Here is a 15,796-nt window from a genome sequence, read left to right on the forward strand (position 1 = left end):
ATGCTGATAATATATTCTTTTTCTTAAATTTTTAAATTTTTCTTAAATTTTTTAATAAGTTCACTGAGTAGGTACGGATGTATGTTATGATATTATGTTTAAAAAAATGAATTTTAATACAACCTTTTTCTTCTAATGATAATATACTCGTAAAAAATGTTAATTTTTGAGATGATAAAGATATGTCATTATAATGACATATTATCCAACTTTCCTAAAAATTCTACAAGTTGTTTAGACTTTACTCCGAAGAAAATCCGAAATTCTTCATTTTTCACAGTTATAGCGCATCTCCTGGCATATTTCTACATAAAAGTGAGCTCCAAAATTATGATAAAGATGCTATGATGTATTCTATGCGTTTAGTTTGAAATAGATAACACTTTTAACAGCTGTATGGATATTAGATAACCGTTCGAGCTATGCTATTGTGATGTTAACAATTGATAGCGTTCTGCGCAAGCGCGACACCGCACGATCTCTCCCAAAAGCACAACATGTATTGGTATTATTAAGTGTTATGGTGTTACGTAGTTGGAATAGACCTGATGGGCCCTAATGTAGAAGCGGTTGAAGTATATTCAAGTATTCACAATAGTAACATAATAAGCTTATTATGTTTATAAGTTAAAATAAAAATACATATTTCATTGAAAAAAAATGCTTTAATTGACATACTTTCCATATCTTTTTTAATTTTTAAATTAAAAAAAATCAACACAAAAGAAAATAAAAATAAATCATACAAAAGAGAGACATCACATCAAACACAAAAATAATAAGGAATAAAATAATATTTAAATATTATATAGTGATCAAATAATATAATACAATACATTAAGAGATGGTAAATAGTATAATACAAAAGTGGGAGGCGATCCTCGCGGACTAGCGCGCGACCCCGGCCGACCGACAGGAGGCGGGGGTCGGAGCAGACCTCCCCCCGCTCGGGTCACACCGTTCGAGGGTTACCTCGCATTCAATAGTCTAATCTACTTATCACATTGTGGCTAATAGGGTCGTTGGCAGGAATGTTGCTGAGGAGCTTAATAACGGTTTCCGTGGGAAGGAGCGGGGGCGGCGGCGGCAGCGGCGGCATGGGCGGCCAAATGAGCGGCTCTAGCTTGAGCTACTTCAGCGGTGTCCAAAATGTTTTGTCCGTCTTGGGAGAGATGGATCTGGGAAGGTGCGTTGGCCCATTTGTTTTGAGCTGGGGCAGACTGCCAAGATGGGGCTCCTTGCCAGACGGGGGCGGGCTGAGCGTGGACAGGGGCGGCATTCCATTGCTGGGCTGGGGCAGCGCTGTATTGCTGAGCGGGGGCGGCATTCCATTGCTGTTGGGCTGGTGCACCGCTGTATTGCTGGGCAGGGGCGGCATTCCATTGGTGTTGAGCAGGGGCGGCATTCCATTGTTGGGCAGGGGCGGCGTTCCACTGTTGAGCGGGGGCGGCAGGGGCAGCTGATTGTAAGTTGGCGTAAGCGGCGAGATGGGCAGCTCTGGCTTGTGCTACTTCAGGAGTGTCGAGAACGCGTTGACCGTCAGCGGAGAGAGCGATGTTGGCAGGGGGACCGTTCCATCTTTTGGTAGCTGGCTCAGCGTTGTATTGGTTTTGAGCTGGGGCGGCATTCCACTGTTGGGCAGGGGCGGCATTCCACTGTTGGGCAGGAGCGGCGTTCCACTGTTGGGCAGGGGCGGCATTCCATTGGTTTTGTGCTGGGGCAGCGTTCCATTGGGGAGCACCTTGGTATTCGCTTTCCTGTTCCCAACGCTTGTCGTATGATCCGTCGTCGTTTCCGTTCTGGGTGGCAGCGGCGGTTTGGGCTTGGGAGACGGCGGCGAAGTGGGCTGCGCGAGCTTGAGCTACTTCGGGGGTATCGAGGATGTTGTGTCCGTCAGCGCTGAGGGCGATGTTGGCTGGGACTATCTGTTGCGCATATCCACCGTTGGGGGGTCCCCACGCGGCCAAAGCTGGGGCGGCGAACACCGCGACGGCAAGGAATACGATCTGTAACGACAATAAAAAATATGTTAATTACGTACATAAACATTAATACCACGCACTCCTAAACAGCTATAAATTAGACAATTTAAGGCACAGTATAGACAAAAAATACCAATAATAATTCGGGGATAGATGACTAAACTTTGTAGTGACATATTACAATTATCAGTCACAATTTCCGTCTGTTAGCCATAAATGTTGGCCCTTCATTGTAAACTAATCTAGCATATTTAATATATCCGTTTTTAGCTTTTGATGTGTCCATATCCTTCCTGTAATTGTATAAATGTTCATTATGGAAATAAAGTTTTATCTGTCATCCCATATTTCCACTTAGCTCTCCACCTTCAACCAAATAACATCATTTCTAGCGGATCAATTTGTAACATAATAGAATCCCATCCAAATAGTTTTATAATAATATGTTCAGATTTAGTATCGAAAATTGTCTTTACTTAGAAACCCTATCCGGACTTTTTGTCTGTACTAGTAAATTTCAAAGAATATATTATTATTTATCCCATGTATTGGTTATATTTATTATTTATCTAATTCTCTACAAAACAACATTATTTAATATTTATACGTAAATAAAATAACACAGAATTAATAGGTAATCTGAGTGTTACGTATGAAAAAATGTCTGTCATTCCATAGACTATAACACACAAATGACAGTGGGCAATTGAAGTAATCAAATAATTCAATCTAATTTGAAATGCACGCCTTAAAATTATTCTAGAACCGCCTTCACACAACCTTGGACTATTTTTTAAGATCAATACCACCGACTCAAAAGCTTGTCCAATTTCAAAAAAAAGTACAAGTCACTTGACAGGTTACAAAAAAAAAAATGAATCGAAAGCGAGGTGTACAACTTCTTTATGAAAAAAACCATCCAGTTACTTTAATGACATTTTTTCTACAACTTTTTTTTTTTGTAAGTTGGTAGGTGATATATCTTGTGGCTAGAGATGTGTTATGTGTTATTGAAAGAAATAATATTGATACTTAGTATCGATAGATACTAGAATTTATTTTCACTAAAAAAATGATTCCTTACTCGTGGCCGTATATTATTTCTAATTTATTTCAATGCAGTCTAATACAAACTTTCATATCCGGATAATTACACCACAAACTTATTCAAAAACTATAAACATTAACATGACATTCGATAGTTTTGACAAAAAATAAGTCATATTCTGAGCGGCGCCGAGGGAAAGAAAGTGATCCAATTGGCTTGATGTAAGTAAATTCGGGAATAGAAACCATAGTAGTAACAAATTCGCGATAATATTTAATTCATGCGCAGTAAAATACATCACATCTGCGCATGATCATGATTAAATTGTCCCACCATAATTATATTGCATGATAACAAAATATTATATTGCATGTTAACCACTTTTGAAGGTGAAATAGTAACACAACGTCCGCTTCTAAAGCCATGGTCCTCGGGTTTGATTATATATTCATTATTCATATTATATTTGTCAATATGTATTTTTTTTTTAAATAATGCCTATACTATTTTATGAATAAAAATTGTAATGTATCTGATTGGCTACATAATGGAAATTGGAATTCAAATTTACTTATCCATTATGCTCATTCAAAAACACGTGACAAATGCTTAATGAAGAAGGAGTCCGGAGATTAGGAGTGGTAAAACGTATAATTTATAAGTATACGTATAACTCAAAAGAGTCAAATTGATAAGAAAACAGACAGTGAAATTGCTGTACAACCACGAACTATACGCTTTAGTAGAAAACCTTAACCTTGAACTTGCGCAGATTTCAATTTCTTCTACTACGCACGAATTACAGAGGGTAAATTAAATTATTTTACCGTTATTATTACCGAATGCTCTTACTTACATAAAGCCTATCGCATCGTTATCTCTCACTCGGCGTCGCTCTAATACGTCATAATATTATGTTCTGTCAAAACTATCAAGCATCCCGCTCATGCGGTATGTTTATAGAGCAGTAACGTTTATGTCGTCTTACACGTGAGACTCGTGAGAGTGAGGTGACTCCATTGGGCAAGCCAGAATAGAAGACACCCAACCACCCAAGAGGCTCGTATTCAATAGACAGGAAAAGAAAAAGAGACGCAGGATCTTTGAGACTAAGCCAAAAAATCAGACAGAAAACGTTTTCTAAAGGTAGCCAAAGCCCATATTGGACTGTCATGCGGGTAATAATTATGACCCATTTTTTATATTGTGAGTATAATAGTTATAATAATATATGCACTTATATTATATTAGCATGATTGTTTATTTATATCCATTCATATATTACTATATTATTAAGTCATCAAACAAGAGTCGCCGAGGCCGACGATTGGACAACCGCTGGACAAATACAATCATAATATTATTATAGTGGTACCCAAGGAGCACTAAACGACTGCAGAGATGCCCTTAAACCCGTTTTTATTTTTTTAATTATTAATAATCATGTCGTTGCTTTCTCGTACGAGGTGGTTGTTAGTAATTTCAAAAGCACCCAGTCTTTGAAAAAACACATAAATATTGTGTCCTCACTGGGATCGAACCCAGAGCTTTTGGGTGGAAGGCCAGCCCTTAAACTCGTTGGATCGATGAATGTACGTGGCTACGTAGGGACCAAGACAGTAGAATGAACAATATTGGGAAACTTTCATACAGTATGAGTAATCCCAACCCAGACTGATGACGATATTCCATAAAGATTATCTGTACTTCAAAATATTATAATATATTATTAAACTCAACGCTCCAATTGGATTTTTTTTACGAACCGGAGCACTCGACAATTTTTCGAAAATATGAACATATTTTTCTAATATCATTTATATTTTATAAAAATGAGCGTGTAAGACTTTCTTGTTATAATATGGCCTTCCTATATCAGACGGTAAACTCGGTTTCACGAGACGAAGCGATAACCTCGTGGATTTCATGAACCGGAACGGCGCTCCGGTTCATTTCGAGGTCTGATTAAACTTGATCCAATGAATCTAATATACTTAACAATGATCATTTTAGTGCCATTATTTTGTCAGTTTTTATGTCCTTTTCTATTATTGAAGAATCTACATTTTGTAAGAATATCTATACTGTGTTACGGCTGCGTTATAGACAGATAAATCAAGACAAATATATAATGTAATATGCCCATGGCCCCCACATCCCGAAGAGGGTCCTCAGACTAGAATCTTTGGCATCCCCCCCCCCCCTATCTATCGCTAAGGTTAAAGACAGTGTGACGATCTAAAATTAAGGATATTTTTCGTATTGTGTTAATACGTCCACTTGATTTATGGAGTTCTCGTCGAATAACGACAAGCAATAATCAAACATTGCATCGCCCAATCACATCATTTTAAATGCCAGCTTGCTCGAAGTGAAATAGCGCCGCAGGCGATATTTTTTTCTATTAGTGCAATCTTGTGATGTGTGTTTATCTCACTTGGCTGATCGATCCGCCATGCCGGGCCCCCAGGCTAGAACCTCCCCTTTGTAGTGGCCATGAATATACCCGACGAGGGTGTCACTATCCAATCCGTCCATCCATCCATCCGTCAATATCCCCGTGATAATTTATACAGAGAGGATGTCAAATTAATTTGGCAGCTGTCATAGTAGTCATTATTCTATTATTGCATAACAACGTCAAAATTAACATATTTACGTATCAAACATCTCATTCTCTTGATGAGATAGAATACCGTCAAACAATGGCATAATCTTTGCTACCTATCAAAATAATCAAACATATGATTGTTGTCTTGTTTAATATATCATGTCATAAGTCGTATAGGTGGTAAGTAACTAGGAAGTCATAAATATTATTAAATAAACGTGATCTAGTGTCATTGTTTGTTAAATAATAATTACGTCAGCTCTCTCACTTAATCTCATTTCAATGGGCTTCTTAATAATCAATTTATTTGTCTATGACAGGTATCGATTCCATATTTGAATTTATCCGCAGATGAAAAAAAAATACAATAAAGAATTCCCATCGGCCATGAGATAGTTACATTCGGCCTGTAATAAATTTATTATTAATTCCGATCGTCCTATATGCACAGGCGTGGCTAGAAAATTCAAAATGCCGGGAAATGAAAGCAAGGTTATGTGACACGCGCCGGCCTGCTGCAAAATATCGATTTAAATTAATAATATAATAATCACAGGGTAGACAAGACTGGATTTACGCAATTTAAATAAAATATAATCGCAATTACTTGAGATCTAATAATTGTATAGGTGTGGAAATGAATAAAATTCAATTGAAGTTAGCATTGAAGATATCGGACTGACAGCACTGCCAACATTATTTTTTTTATCCCATGTAACACGGCATTTAAAATATTTTAAAGTACCTATCTATTTACAAATTTTATCTAAAATACTCATTATTGGAGAGCCACATGAAATAATATCAAATTGAAGACAAATGAAAATTTTGTGTGAGGAAAAAGTTGCCATGTATGAATAATTATTTAAAATAATTGATGTTGTTTTGTAATAGATATACTTGACTGAATAAATCACATAATATTATGAAATAAATAAGATGCCGTTAAATTCAAAATTCAGGAAGTACGTGATTGATTATTACTTTGCGAACAGCCATTAATTTTATTTTGAAACCTTGTTTTATTCCCTCGCATTCGGTTTTTTTCCACAATGTCAAATCACCCACATCTTATTTTTTTAAATTATTGGGTGGACTTTTTAAGGCCAAAGATGAATTATTAATAACGTTAATGTTTACATATGGTACAAAGTAACAATATCAGAATTGAAATAAGTTTTCGATTTAATTATTGAATTTCCACAAAATTCTTTTGCAAGATCATCTATTAAATTTTGATCGTTTAGAAGTAAACGCTATTGACTTATATACCACAATAAATATGTTTTTTAATGGGACAAAATTATTTACATATGAATAATAAATTATTGCTTGAACTACGACTCGTTTTCTAAACATTATAATATATTTATTATATTATAAGAAATTTTAATTCCAGTTTTAATTAAAACTACCTACCCATCAAACATATTTATAAAAGTCGATATATGATAATAATATAATATCTATGGAAAGTGTACGAACTTTTCTCCATGGCATATATTTTTAAACTTTTACAGCAAACAACAAAAGCGCTAAAATTTCCCGCGAGATAAAAAATATTCTTCACTAATAAATCTTTCCCTTGAAAATGTGATGATAATTAATTACATTTTTTCAATTAATATAATTTGAATCCAGGACATAAATCTTAATGTAATCCTAAATATATGCTTCGTAGAGTAATTTGAATAAGTGGGTACAATATGTAGGGAAAGGCAAGATAGAAGAAGCCTAGTTGAATGTACAATGAAGGATCATCCATAATATTATATGACGTCACGCCCTAAGGGGGGATCTGCTATAATTATCTAATATAATTAATGTGACAAAGAGGATGGGAAGAGGGGGTTGTAGAAAATATTACGTTATAAAACCTAAAAAATATTTACTCTATGAATAATAATATTGTATTCCGTGAGAATATTCTATGTAGGTACTGAAATTGATCATTCTCAACGATTTTGTTTTTTTAACGAATGAGAGGTAAAACATTTTATGACCAGGTGTTCGAGGGAGAGGAAGGGGTAAAAATTCAGATTTTTTTATGACCTTTTTAAAGATGAGTCCAAAATTATTTGATGCGGTATTTGATAATTATATGGATATACGGTGATGTTATAAGATCTATAAATTAAACTTGAAATTAAACCGGGACAAATATAATCATTGTATCATTACTCAAAAATCATCGATTTTCTTTAAAAATTATCAGCGTCTAAGAACTTTTTAATCTCAAAAAAAAACCTATGTATGTTTTGTATATTACGTATGGCTCTTCTAGAAGGAATATAAAGATATTTTTGATGGTATTTCAAGAAAATGTGTAATTAATTATTGCACTAATTTTTAAGCCAGATAATTAATAATAATTTTATTACGTTGGTATACAATCGTGTTTCATCGTTATAATGTGATAAATATCTTTTCCAATAATTTAATCACTGGGTATTTTTTTTTATAATTCGTAATAACGCAATCAGCAATAGATTATCAGCTGTATATGTCTACATTAAATGTATTGAAGTTTAAATATTTATATCATCGCAATGCTAATCCTGACTTACGTCACCATAGTAACGCCATGACTCCAAAGAAGCAGGAAGAAAATAAACATAACGGGTTAACAACAAATAAAATTAAGGCAAAAATGATAATATTATCAGAGTTAAGGGGTACTTGGGTGACTCTTCAAAAAGCTCTTTACGCAATCTGCACATCTACGTTGACAGTGAACAAAATAATTGATCTTTTTAATTTTAACCAATGTTTCCGTCAATATATCTGCAATACATTAACTAATTATTTCGTTCAGTTAAAATATCAATTATTCAACTATGGACTTGTAGACAATATAAAGAAATAAATAATCATGCGCGTAGTTAAATCATTAAAAAATAATTCCAATTAAAAACTAACATTGATAAAAGAAACCATTTTTAACGAGATTTACAAAATAATACAATAATTATTAGTTATTTAAAATAAAACACAGAATATAATAATTAATACACATAATTTAATATCGATAGTGGGTCAATTCTATGCTTATCGACCGCTAAAGTGATAAAGTGAAAAATATTATCAAACTTAGGGTAGGTTTGTATCAAAATATTAGCACTTATTGTAACAATTACACGAAGCCGGTTTTTATTGTTGCAATAAGTGCTATATTTTAACAGCACCTATCTTGCTGCTGTTAAAATATCGCACTTATTGCAACAATAAAAACCGGCTTCGTGTAATTGTTACAATATGTGCTAATATTTTGATACAAACCTACCCTAAGTTTGATACTATTTATCAATTTAGTGTTCGATAAGTATAGAATAGACCCACAGGACCGGCTTAATATACTTTAACTCTCAAGCTGAAGACACATTCAACGATAATGTCATATTAAAATAGACAATAATATGTGTGATGATCATTATTAAAATTGACAATAATAAACAAAAATTAAATTACTTGAACCTAGACAAAAAAACTTTTTAACTCTTGCCAATGAATCTTTAGTTAATTTCTTTGTCCTTCTTTGTAATTGAAAAATTATCACTTTTCACAATAAATTAATAAGGACGTCTCTATAATTTCCAGAATTTATTGATTCATTATTTATGATGGTTATCTGACATTCTTGAAGCTTTATCTTTGCATTTTATAGAAACACTATAAAATCCACATCGTATTTGACTGATTCAATTATTGTGGCACTTAAAATGATAATATCACAACATAATAAATGATATGCCATTATCTTCATTTCATGACGAATTTTCCAAATTCGAATTAGAATGTTTTGACGTTTGGTTGTATTTTTTTTGTTTTCCCATTAAATTCATAGTAGGTAGATATGTTTTACAACTGCGATAAACACGTGCACTTCACGTCATGTAGATCACCATGACAACCGAACAAAAACAAAAATGGCTTCTCTCCGACTTACCATTGAGTTCATTTTGCGATTTTCTCTCGTCAAAGGGTTGCACAAACTAGTAGGCGCTTGCTGCTGGAATCAGACAGAACTCGCCACTCGGTGTCTTTGGAAGTATGTGCCTTTGTTTGTAAGACGGCGAGCTTTTATACCGCGGCTGGATTCGACCTCATGCCACCCGCACCTTCACCACTGGTCGACAATCGTTCGCTGGGCCAATGTCACACCTGAGAACCAGTATAATATCGATCGGATTACTCGAATCGGTGATCTTTGTATTGATTTAATGACCATTTACTTGGTAGTATTCCATAACTCTCAGCTAAATATGAATGCATCACTTTTAGTAAAACTTTCTCATAAAATTAAAATATAAATTAAATTAAATTCTACAGATTGGTTTATTAATCGATAGCCATTTAGGTTGTTATATTATTATCAAGACTATATTATACAATTAAGATAAATTACTTTATATTTATTATCATTTTGTGAAATGGATTTCTACCAATTAAATACTGGATAATTAATAATATAACACCTACTTCATTATCGCAAATAGCCTGAAGGGATGTGAGATCGAAATTCATCACGAAATATTATAAATTAGTAGGTATCAAGGCGCGAAAATATAATATGAAGAGATTAGTAGGTATTCAATTCAGACGTAAACGAACCTGAAAATTAACTATATAGAGGTTTTAAATTTAAAACATTGCTAACAAACGCATTGAACTTTCCTGACAAATAGATGAACTGATTATAATACAGATACACGTATTTATTATGAAAAAAAAATATTGAAGACACTTTATAGTCAAAAAACAGAAAATAAAGCTTCCATAATATTTTTTATAATAAAATTTATATGATGTATTTATATATTTAATTTTTTATTAAGTTTTGCTCTGCGTGGTGGCTACACACTTTTTAGTATCTCTTTAAAATGGGGAAGTTATCTAACAGCTACTGTTATCTCCTAATGTATGTGTACCTAAATGAACTATAGATTATAATATAATTATTATGTTAAACAATTATTGCTTATTTTAATCACAGATTGTATGTTAAGATGTGGTCACACGTGAATACATAATTTTCAATATACCCGGATTGTTTGTAGGCTTGAATGAAACTTTATATTTTATTAAATCTATCGAAATATTCCAGATTATATTACGTTACCATGTTCAGTTTACGTAACAAGACAGCTTACTTACGTCTGAGCTAAATTAAAGTATCTACACAGAGAAAATACCTATTCCCAATGCTAGTGTTGATCTGTGTTCCCTGATAAGTTGGTTGTAAAAGTTATTTAGATAAGAAATTTCAATAGATTCAACGATTTTAGGGCGCTATGTGAATGAATACCAAGTTATCAGTCCATTATATAAACTAAGAATCAATTGTTTGCTCTCAAGTGCAAAACTAACCTGCAATTTATGATGTCAATTGGGAGAACGACAACCATATCTAACCGAATTACTTCGGATAAATATCCGATATGTTCCACTTGCGTGAGTTTGGAGATATGTGAGTGTTGTTTTATAAATTCTTGAAATAGAATCTGTTAAGCTTACTCTGTGTACTCATTTGTACTTGATATTTAATTATTTATTCAGACAAGAGTACAATGATATAAGAACAATTGGCCAATGCACCACAATACACAGTAAAAGTACAACATTATGCAATGAATAAAATATTAAATAGTAAAGAAAAGAACAGGCGGTTAAGTAGACAAAAACTGACATAATCACTAAGAAACATGAAACAGTAATATAATATATATTTTTTTAGTATATATTCTATATATTCTATATATTATAATATATATTCTAATATATATATATTTTAATATATATTCTATATATTAAAACACGCATTTCTTATATTGTGTATTATCATCTCACTTTTTTCTACCCTAAATGCATACGACGTCGGCTTCTTATACCGGTGTTCCTGGTTCAATTTTCAATAAGATTGGAATACAACCCTGTGATCTTTTCAAACTTGGGTTTTTCTATCACTGTTTCACTTGGCTCCATGACAAAACAGGACATGGTAAAACAGGACATGACAAAACAAGTCATGACAAAATAGAACATGACAAAACAGAAAAGTTGTATTAAACTTTATATAAAAAAACAAGTAAAAATTTAACTCTACTCTATCGCCTTACGTACCTATAATTATACATAGTATATCATCATCATCACCATCATCAACCAGGGTCGATCCACTGCTGGATGAAGACCTCCCGTAGCTCTATCCACTCTTCTCGGTCCGTAGTTCTTTGCTGCCACATACATCCACCGAACTTTATGAGTTCGTCTATACAAAGGGTTTTAGGGCGTGCCTGTGAGCGTTTATTGCCCATTAGGTACCACTGTATGGCGTCATTTGTCCACACAACATGACCAGCCCTATGCAATTTCATCTGCTTAGTGACCTCTATCACATCGCGGACTGCTTCTGCTTCCTTATCCGTTGGCTTATTTTGTGATCTTTCCGCTTATGCTCAACATGCACCTTTCCATGCCACGTTGCGCTACTCGTATATAGTATAGGTACTAGCCAATATTACCAGGTGGCAGTATTACCTGTCAATATCTCATATTATGTATTCTCCATGTATCCTTCTCTCTCAAACCTTTACGTGTATATTCTGCTTTACTGTCTTTGTTCGGGTATTGCAGACTCAATTATTTGTATGTGGACTGCTGCACCAGTCTGGCAGAGTATTTCTAGTTTCCTGACTTTGCCGAGAACGCCATTTCTGAGCTCTTCCATTTGTCAAGCGCCAATGTTTAGCTGATGATTCTTTTTCATCCATAGTGTTCCTATTTTTTGATTGATTGTGTATGTTGCCTAAGGTTATAATAGGTTACAGCACTCTACCCCTATTATAATTACCCTTAAATCTCTTGTATAACACTAATTTCTATACTCCAATCACTCGATATGCTATTTTCGCACTGTAAGCATCTGTCAAACTATAATAAGTGCCTGTTTCATTTGTTTTCTATTATAATATGATTATAATGAACGAGTCCTCCAATTTTTTCAAATTTAGAATTTGCGTTCGTGTATGTTTAATACGTTTCTCCCTGTCACTTTCTTTTGCACATTTTCAAATATTTGCTCTCATTTGTTACAGATAATTTGACACAAATAATATACCTATCAAGTGAGATGGCATGCCATATTGTGAATATTTAAATTTTGCAATTTACATTTGAATAAATACAATAAACCTTACCACAATATTTCAGTCAAACCTAAAAAAATCACTTTTTTATTCAATTATAATCAGACTAAATTTGTGATTATATTGAGATGCACGTCGCCTACTTTCACGCTATTACGGCGTCAAATTTAGTCTATGGTTTCGTCATTTTGCAGAATATTTTGAACGAGCACCACCTCTCTAAATTCAATGATGGAGAGTGCCAACTCTAATTTATTAGTATTTTGAATTATTATTCATTATTCATGCTAATTTCATTTAATTTTAACAGTGTCTACGTGTGCTTACGTTAAATTACTTGCAATATTGAAAACAAAAAAAAAATATTTTGAACAGAATCCAACCTGCAGACCATAGATAATAGCACATAGTGCACACCGCTAAAAACAAAAACCACACGATTTTCACTTGAATCGAAAATGTGTAGGCATGTATAAAATGATAAAAAAAATGTTCATTGACTCATGTGGGTATCGATACAGTGCGGTACGCGTGACTCGTAAGGTGACCTCATTCTTGTTCTGGTGATTTTGGTAGATTTTGCCAACTGAAAATGTTCGTTTAAAGGTTCAAAATGTTCTACGGGATGGAAGCATCAGTCTGATAACATTGTAAACATATACATTTTCCCCGTAGCGGCAGCTAACTGTGACGTCACGTGGTAGTACGCAACGTGCATCATAATATATTAGGCGCTTAAAGTTGTGACGTTTTATGAAAGGAATTTTAGACATTTAAATTACTTTACATCAATAAAAAAAAATCAGTTTAATTTGCATCACCAATAAAGATCATTGGTTGTTTATTATTTCACAAAAACAAGATTCAAGCTGTAAAGGATATCCAGAATGGACTACCATAAGGAAGTTAATAAATTTCACATAATATAGAACTTAATTAACATATATAATCGAGGATATATATGACTATCATATATACGTGTTTAGTATAGCAACAATTCAATAAATTACATCACGTAAATCAAGTTTTTTCAAATTCAATTCAAATTTTGGATTATTACGGACTTACAGTGCAGACTACCGTTTGAAGATGAAGTAGTATTTATTATGTATAATGATTAGTAAAGCAGCGCTTTTCAAACTGTGAAAGAAAAGTTGTGTATAGTTTATAATTCGCTACCTGAAAGCAACAGTGATATAAAGTGAAAAGGGTCGAATTATTTATATAAATAGGTATGCCAACCGTTTTTTGACAGCTATAAGATCGTGAATTACTGAGATATTTAAAAAAAACCCCGCAATATAAAAAATATTATTTAATATACATACAATATAATAATATAGTTATTTAATTGAGTGAGATAATAGATGTGTAAACAATATATAAGTTGTATACGATTAAATAATGCAAGCGAGATGTTAGTAGTCCGACGCTCCGGGAATGGGACAACTGGACTCCGGACAATTGGACGCCGCACTGTCGTAGACACATATACAGAACGTAGACGAGGTATTTTAATCAGTTTCTATCTACTACTTAGTAGTTTTAATTCATTTTACTCTTAATATAATATATTTTTATTGCGGATTGAGAATTACCATGCCTAAGGCTTTATATAAAATAAAAAACTCTTTTTTCGTTGGAACTTAATCATAAGCACGATTAAATCATTATTAACGTCTGCATATTTACATTCTCACTAACTATTAAATCATAATATAATCATTTAAATATAAATAATAATATTAAATATATTTTTTTAAAGTACCTATAAGTACCTAACGTCTATTTATTTTCGAATTCCGTGGCGTCCAGTTGTCCCGCTGCCAAACCGTCCTAGGCCCGACGCTCCGTAGAAGGATACTTCAGTCCGGGGCGCAATGAGAAAGTGCTTCACCCAATGACTTGCAATCAGCTTTTATTTACGTATGCAATATAAACACGTATATATTAAAAATAACTAATATAACCCACTGTCAATCATGTAATAAATTGAATTTGATTAGATTAGATAGATTAGAATTGATAGATATATAATATAATGCTTTTTAATGCGAAATTTATAATCATAATATATTTTATTTGTGATAATGTACATATTTAACTTTAAATTATTGAAGTATTTTCAAAACACTTAAAAATGTTTGCGTAATGATTTATAAACTTTTCTTGGAAATTCGTTGGCACATTGAATCAACAGTTTTTAAACTGTGTACCTACCATGGCTAATGCACAGAAGTGACGCAGGCTGATTAAAAAGCTATAATAATTCCAGATAACATCAATTATAATTGTTGATTTCCTTAGCAATCGCGCATTTTTAACAAACTGAAACTACCGCCAGCGTTTTCGGTAGGAATACCTCAGAAGGGTCCATCTATATATTATATTAAATTATTCATTTAGCAATAGATGCATACATTTTGTTATTTCATTATTTTTAAATGATGATGTGTTAAGTTTTTTTAAATTCTTATGTACTCATCTACATAGTGAAAGTTGGTTAATCTTGAAATCATGTTATGGAGTAATTACAACTTAAAAGTTTGGTATGCCCTCTAAAATCAGGCATAATGCTATTTTCTTTGTACTTTATGTGCATGTTCTATATTTCGGAAGACCTTGATTATTTTTTTCTAGCATATATATTTATATATAAACACATATTGTGTTGTTAACTCTAAATACCTAAATTATCAACTTACCAACTTTTGGCAGCAACCCACTATACAGTTCGAAAGCGCAACGGGCGAAACAATTGTTAACTCCACGTTTGCAAAACTATTTACAAAAATTGTATTGTAAGCATTCCTTCCCTGATGTGCCACCACCTTATAATGAGCTACCCTTAAGCAATGCATGGCCTGTCTAATCATGCAGGACGTCACTGTAGGTACCATTATTTTTTCTCATATTTTAAATTAATGTGAAATCCTTGTAAGTAATTTTGAAACCATTTATTTAGCTAATATATTATGTACTATTCAAATACATTGTTATAGCATTAGAT

General features: G+C 33.2%; 1 protein-coding gene across 1 annotated transcript; it reads right to left on the reverse strand.

The window, feature by feature from the left end:
• Positions 1-669: 669 nt before the first annotated feature.
• Positions 670-9,695, reverse strand: LOC147069556 (pupal cuticle protein-like). Its single transcript, XM_085950314.1, has 2 exons — positions 9,588-9,695; positions 670-2,006 (listed from the first exon to the last, which is right to left on the reverse strand). Exons 1-2 carry the CDS (start codon positions 9,597-9,599, stop codon positions 1,047-1,049), a joined length of 972 nt encoding a protein of 323 aa, XP_085806440.1. The 5' UTR covers positions 9,600-9,695; the 3' UTR covers positions 670-1,046.
• Between the last annotated feature and the right edge of the window lie 6,101 nt (positions 9,696-15,796).

This window comes from Rhyacophila brunnea, unplaced genomic scaffold, assembly GCF_057557595.1.
Source record: "Rhyacophila brunnea isolate RB1 unplaced genomic scaffold, BYU_Rbru_1.0 scaffold_23, whole genome shotgun sequence".
Classification (NCBI taxonomy): Eukaryota; Metazoa; Arthropoda; class Insecta; order Trichoptera; family Rhyacophilidae; genus Rhyacophila; species Rhyacophila brunnea.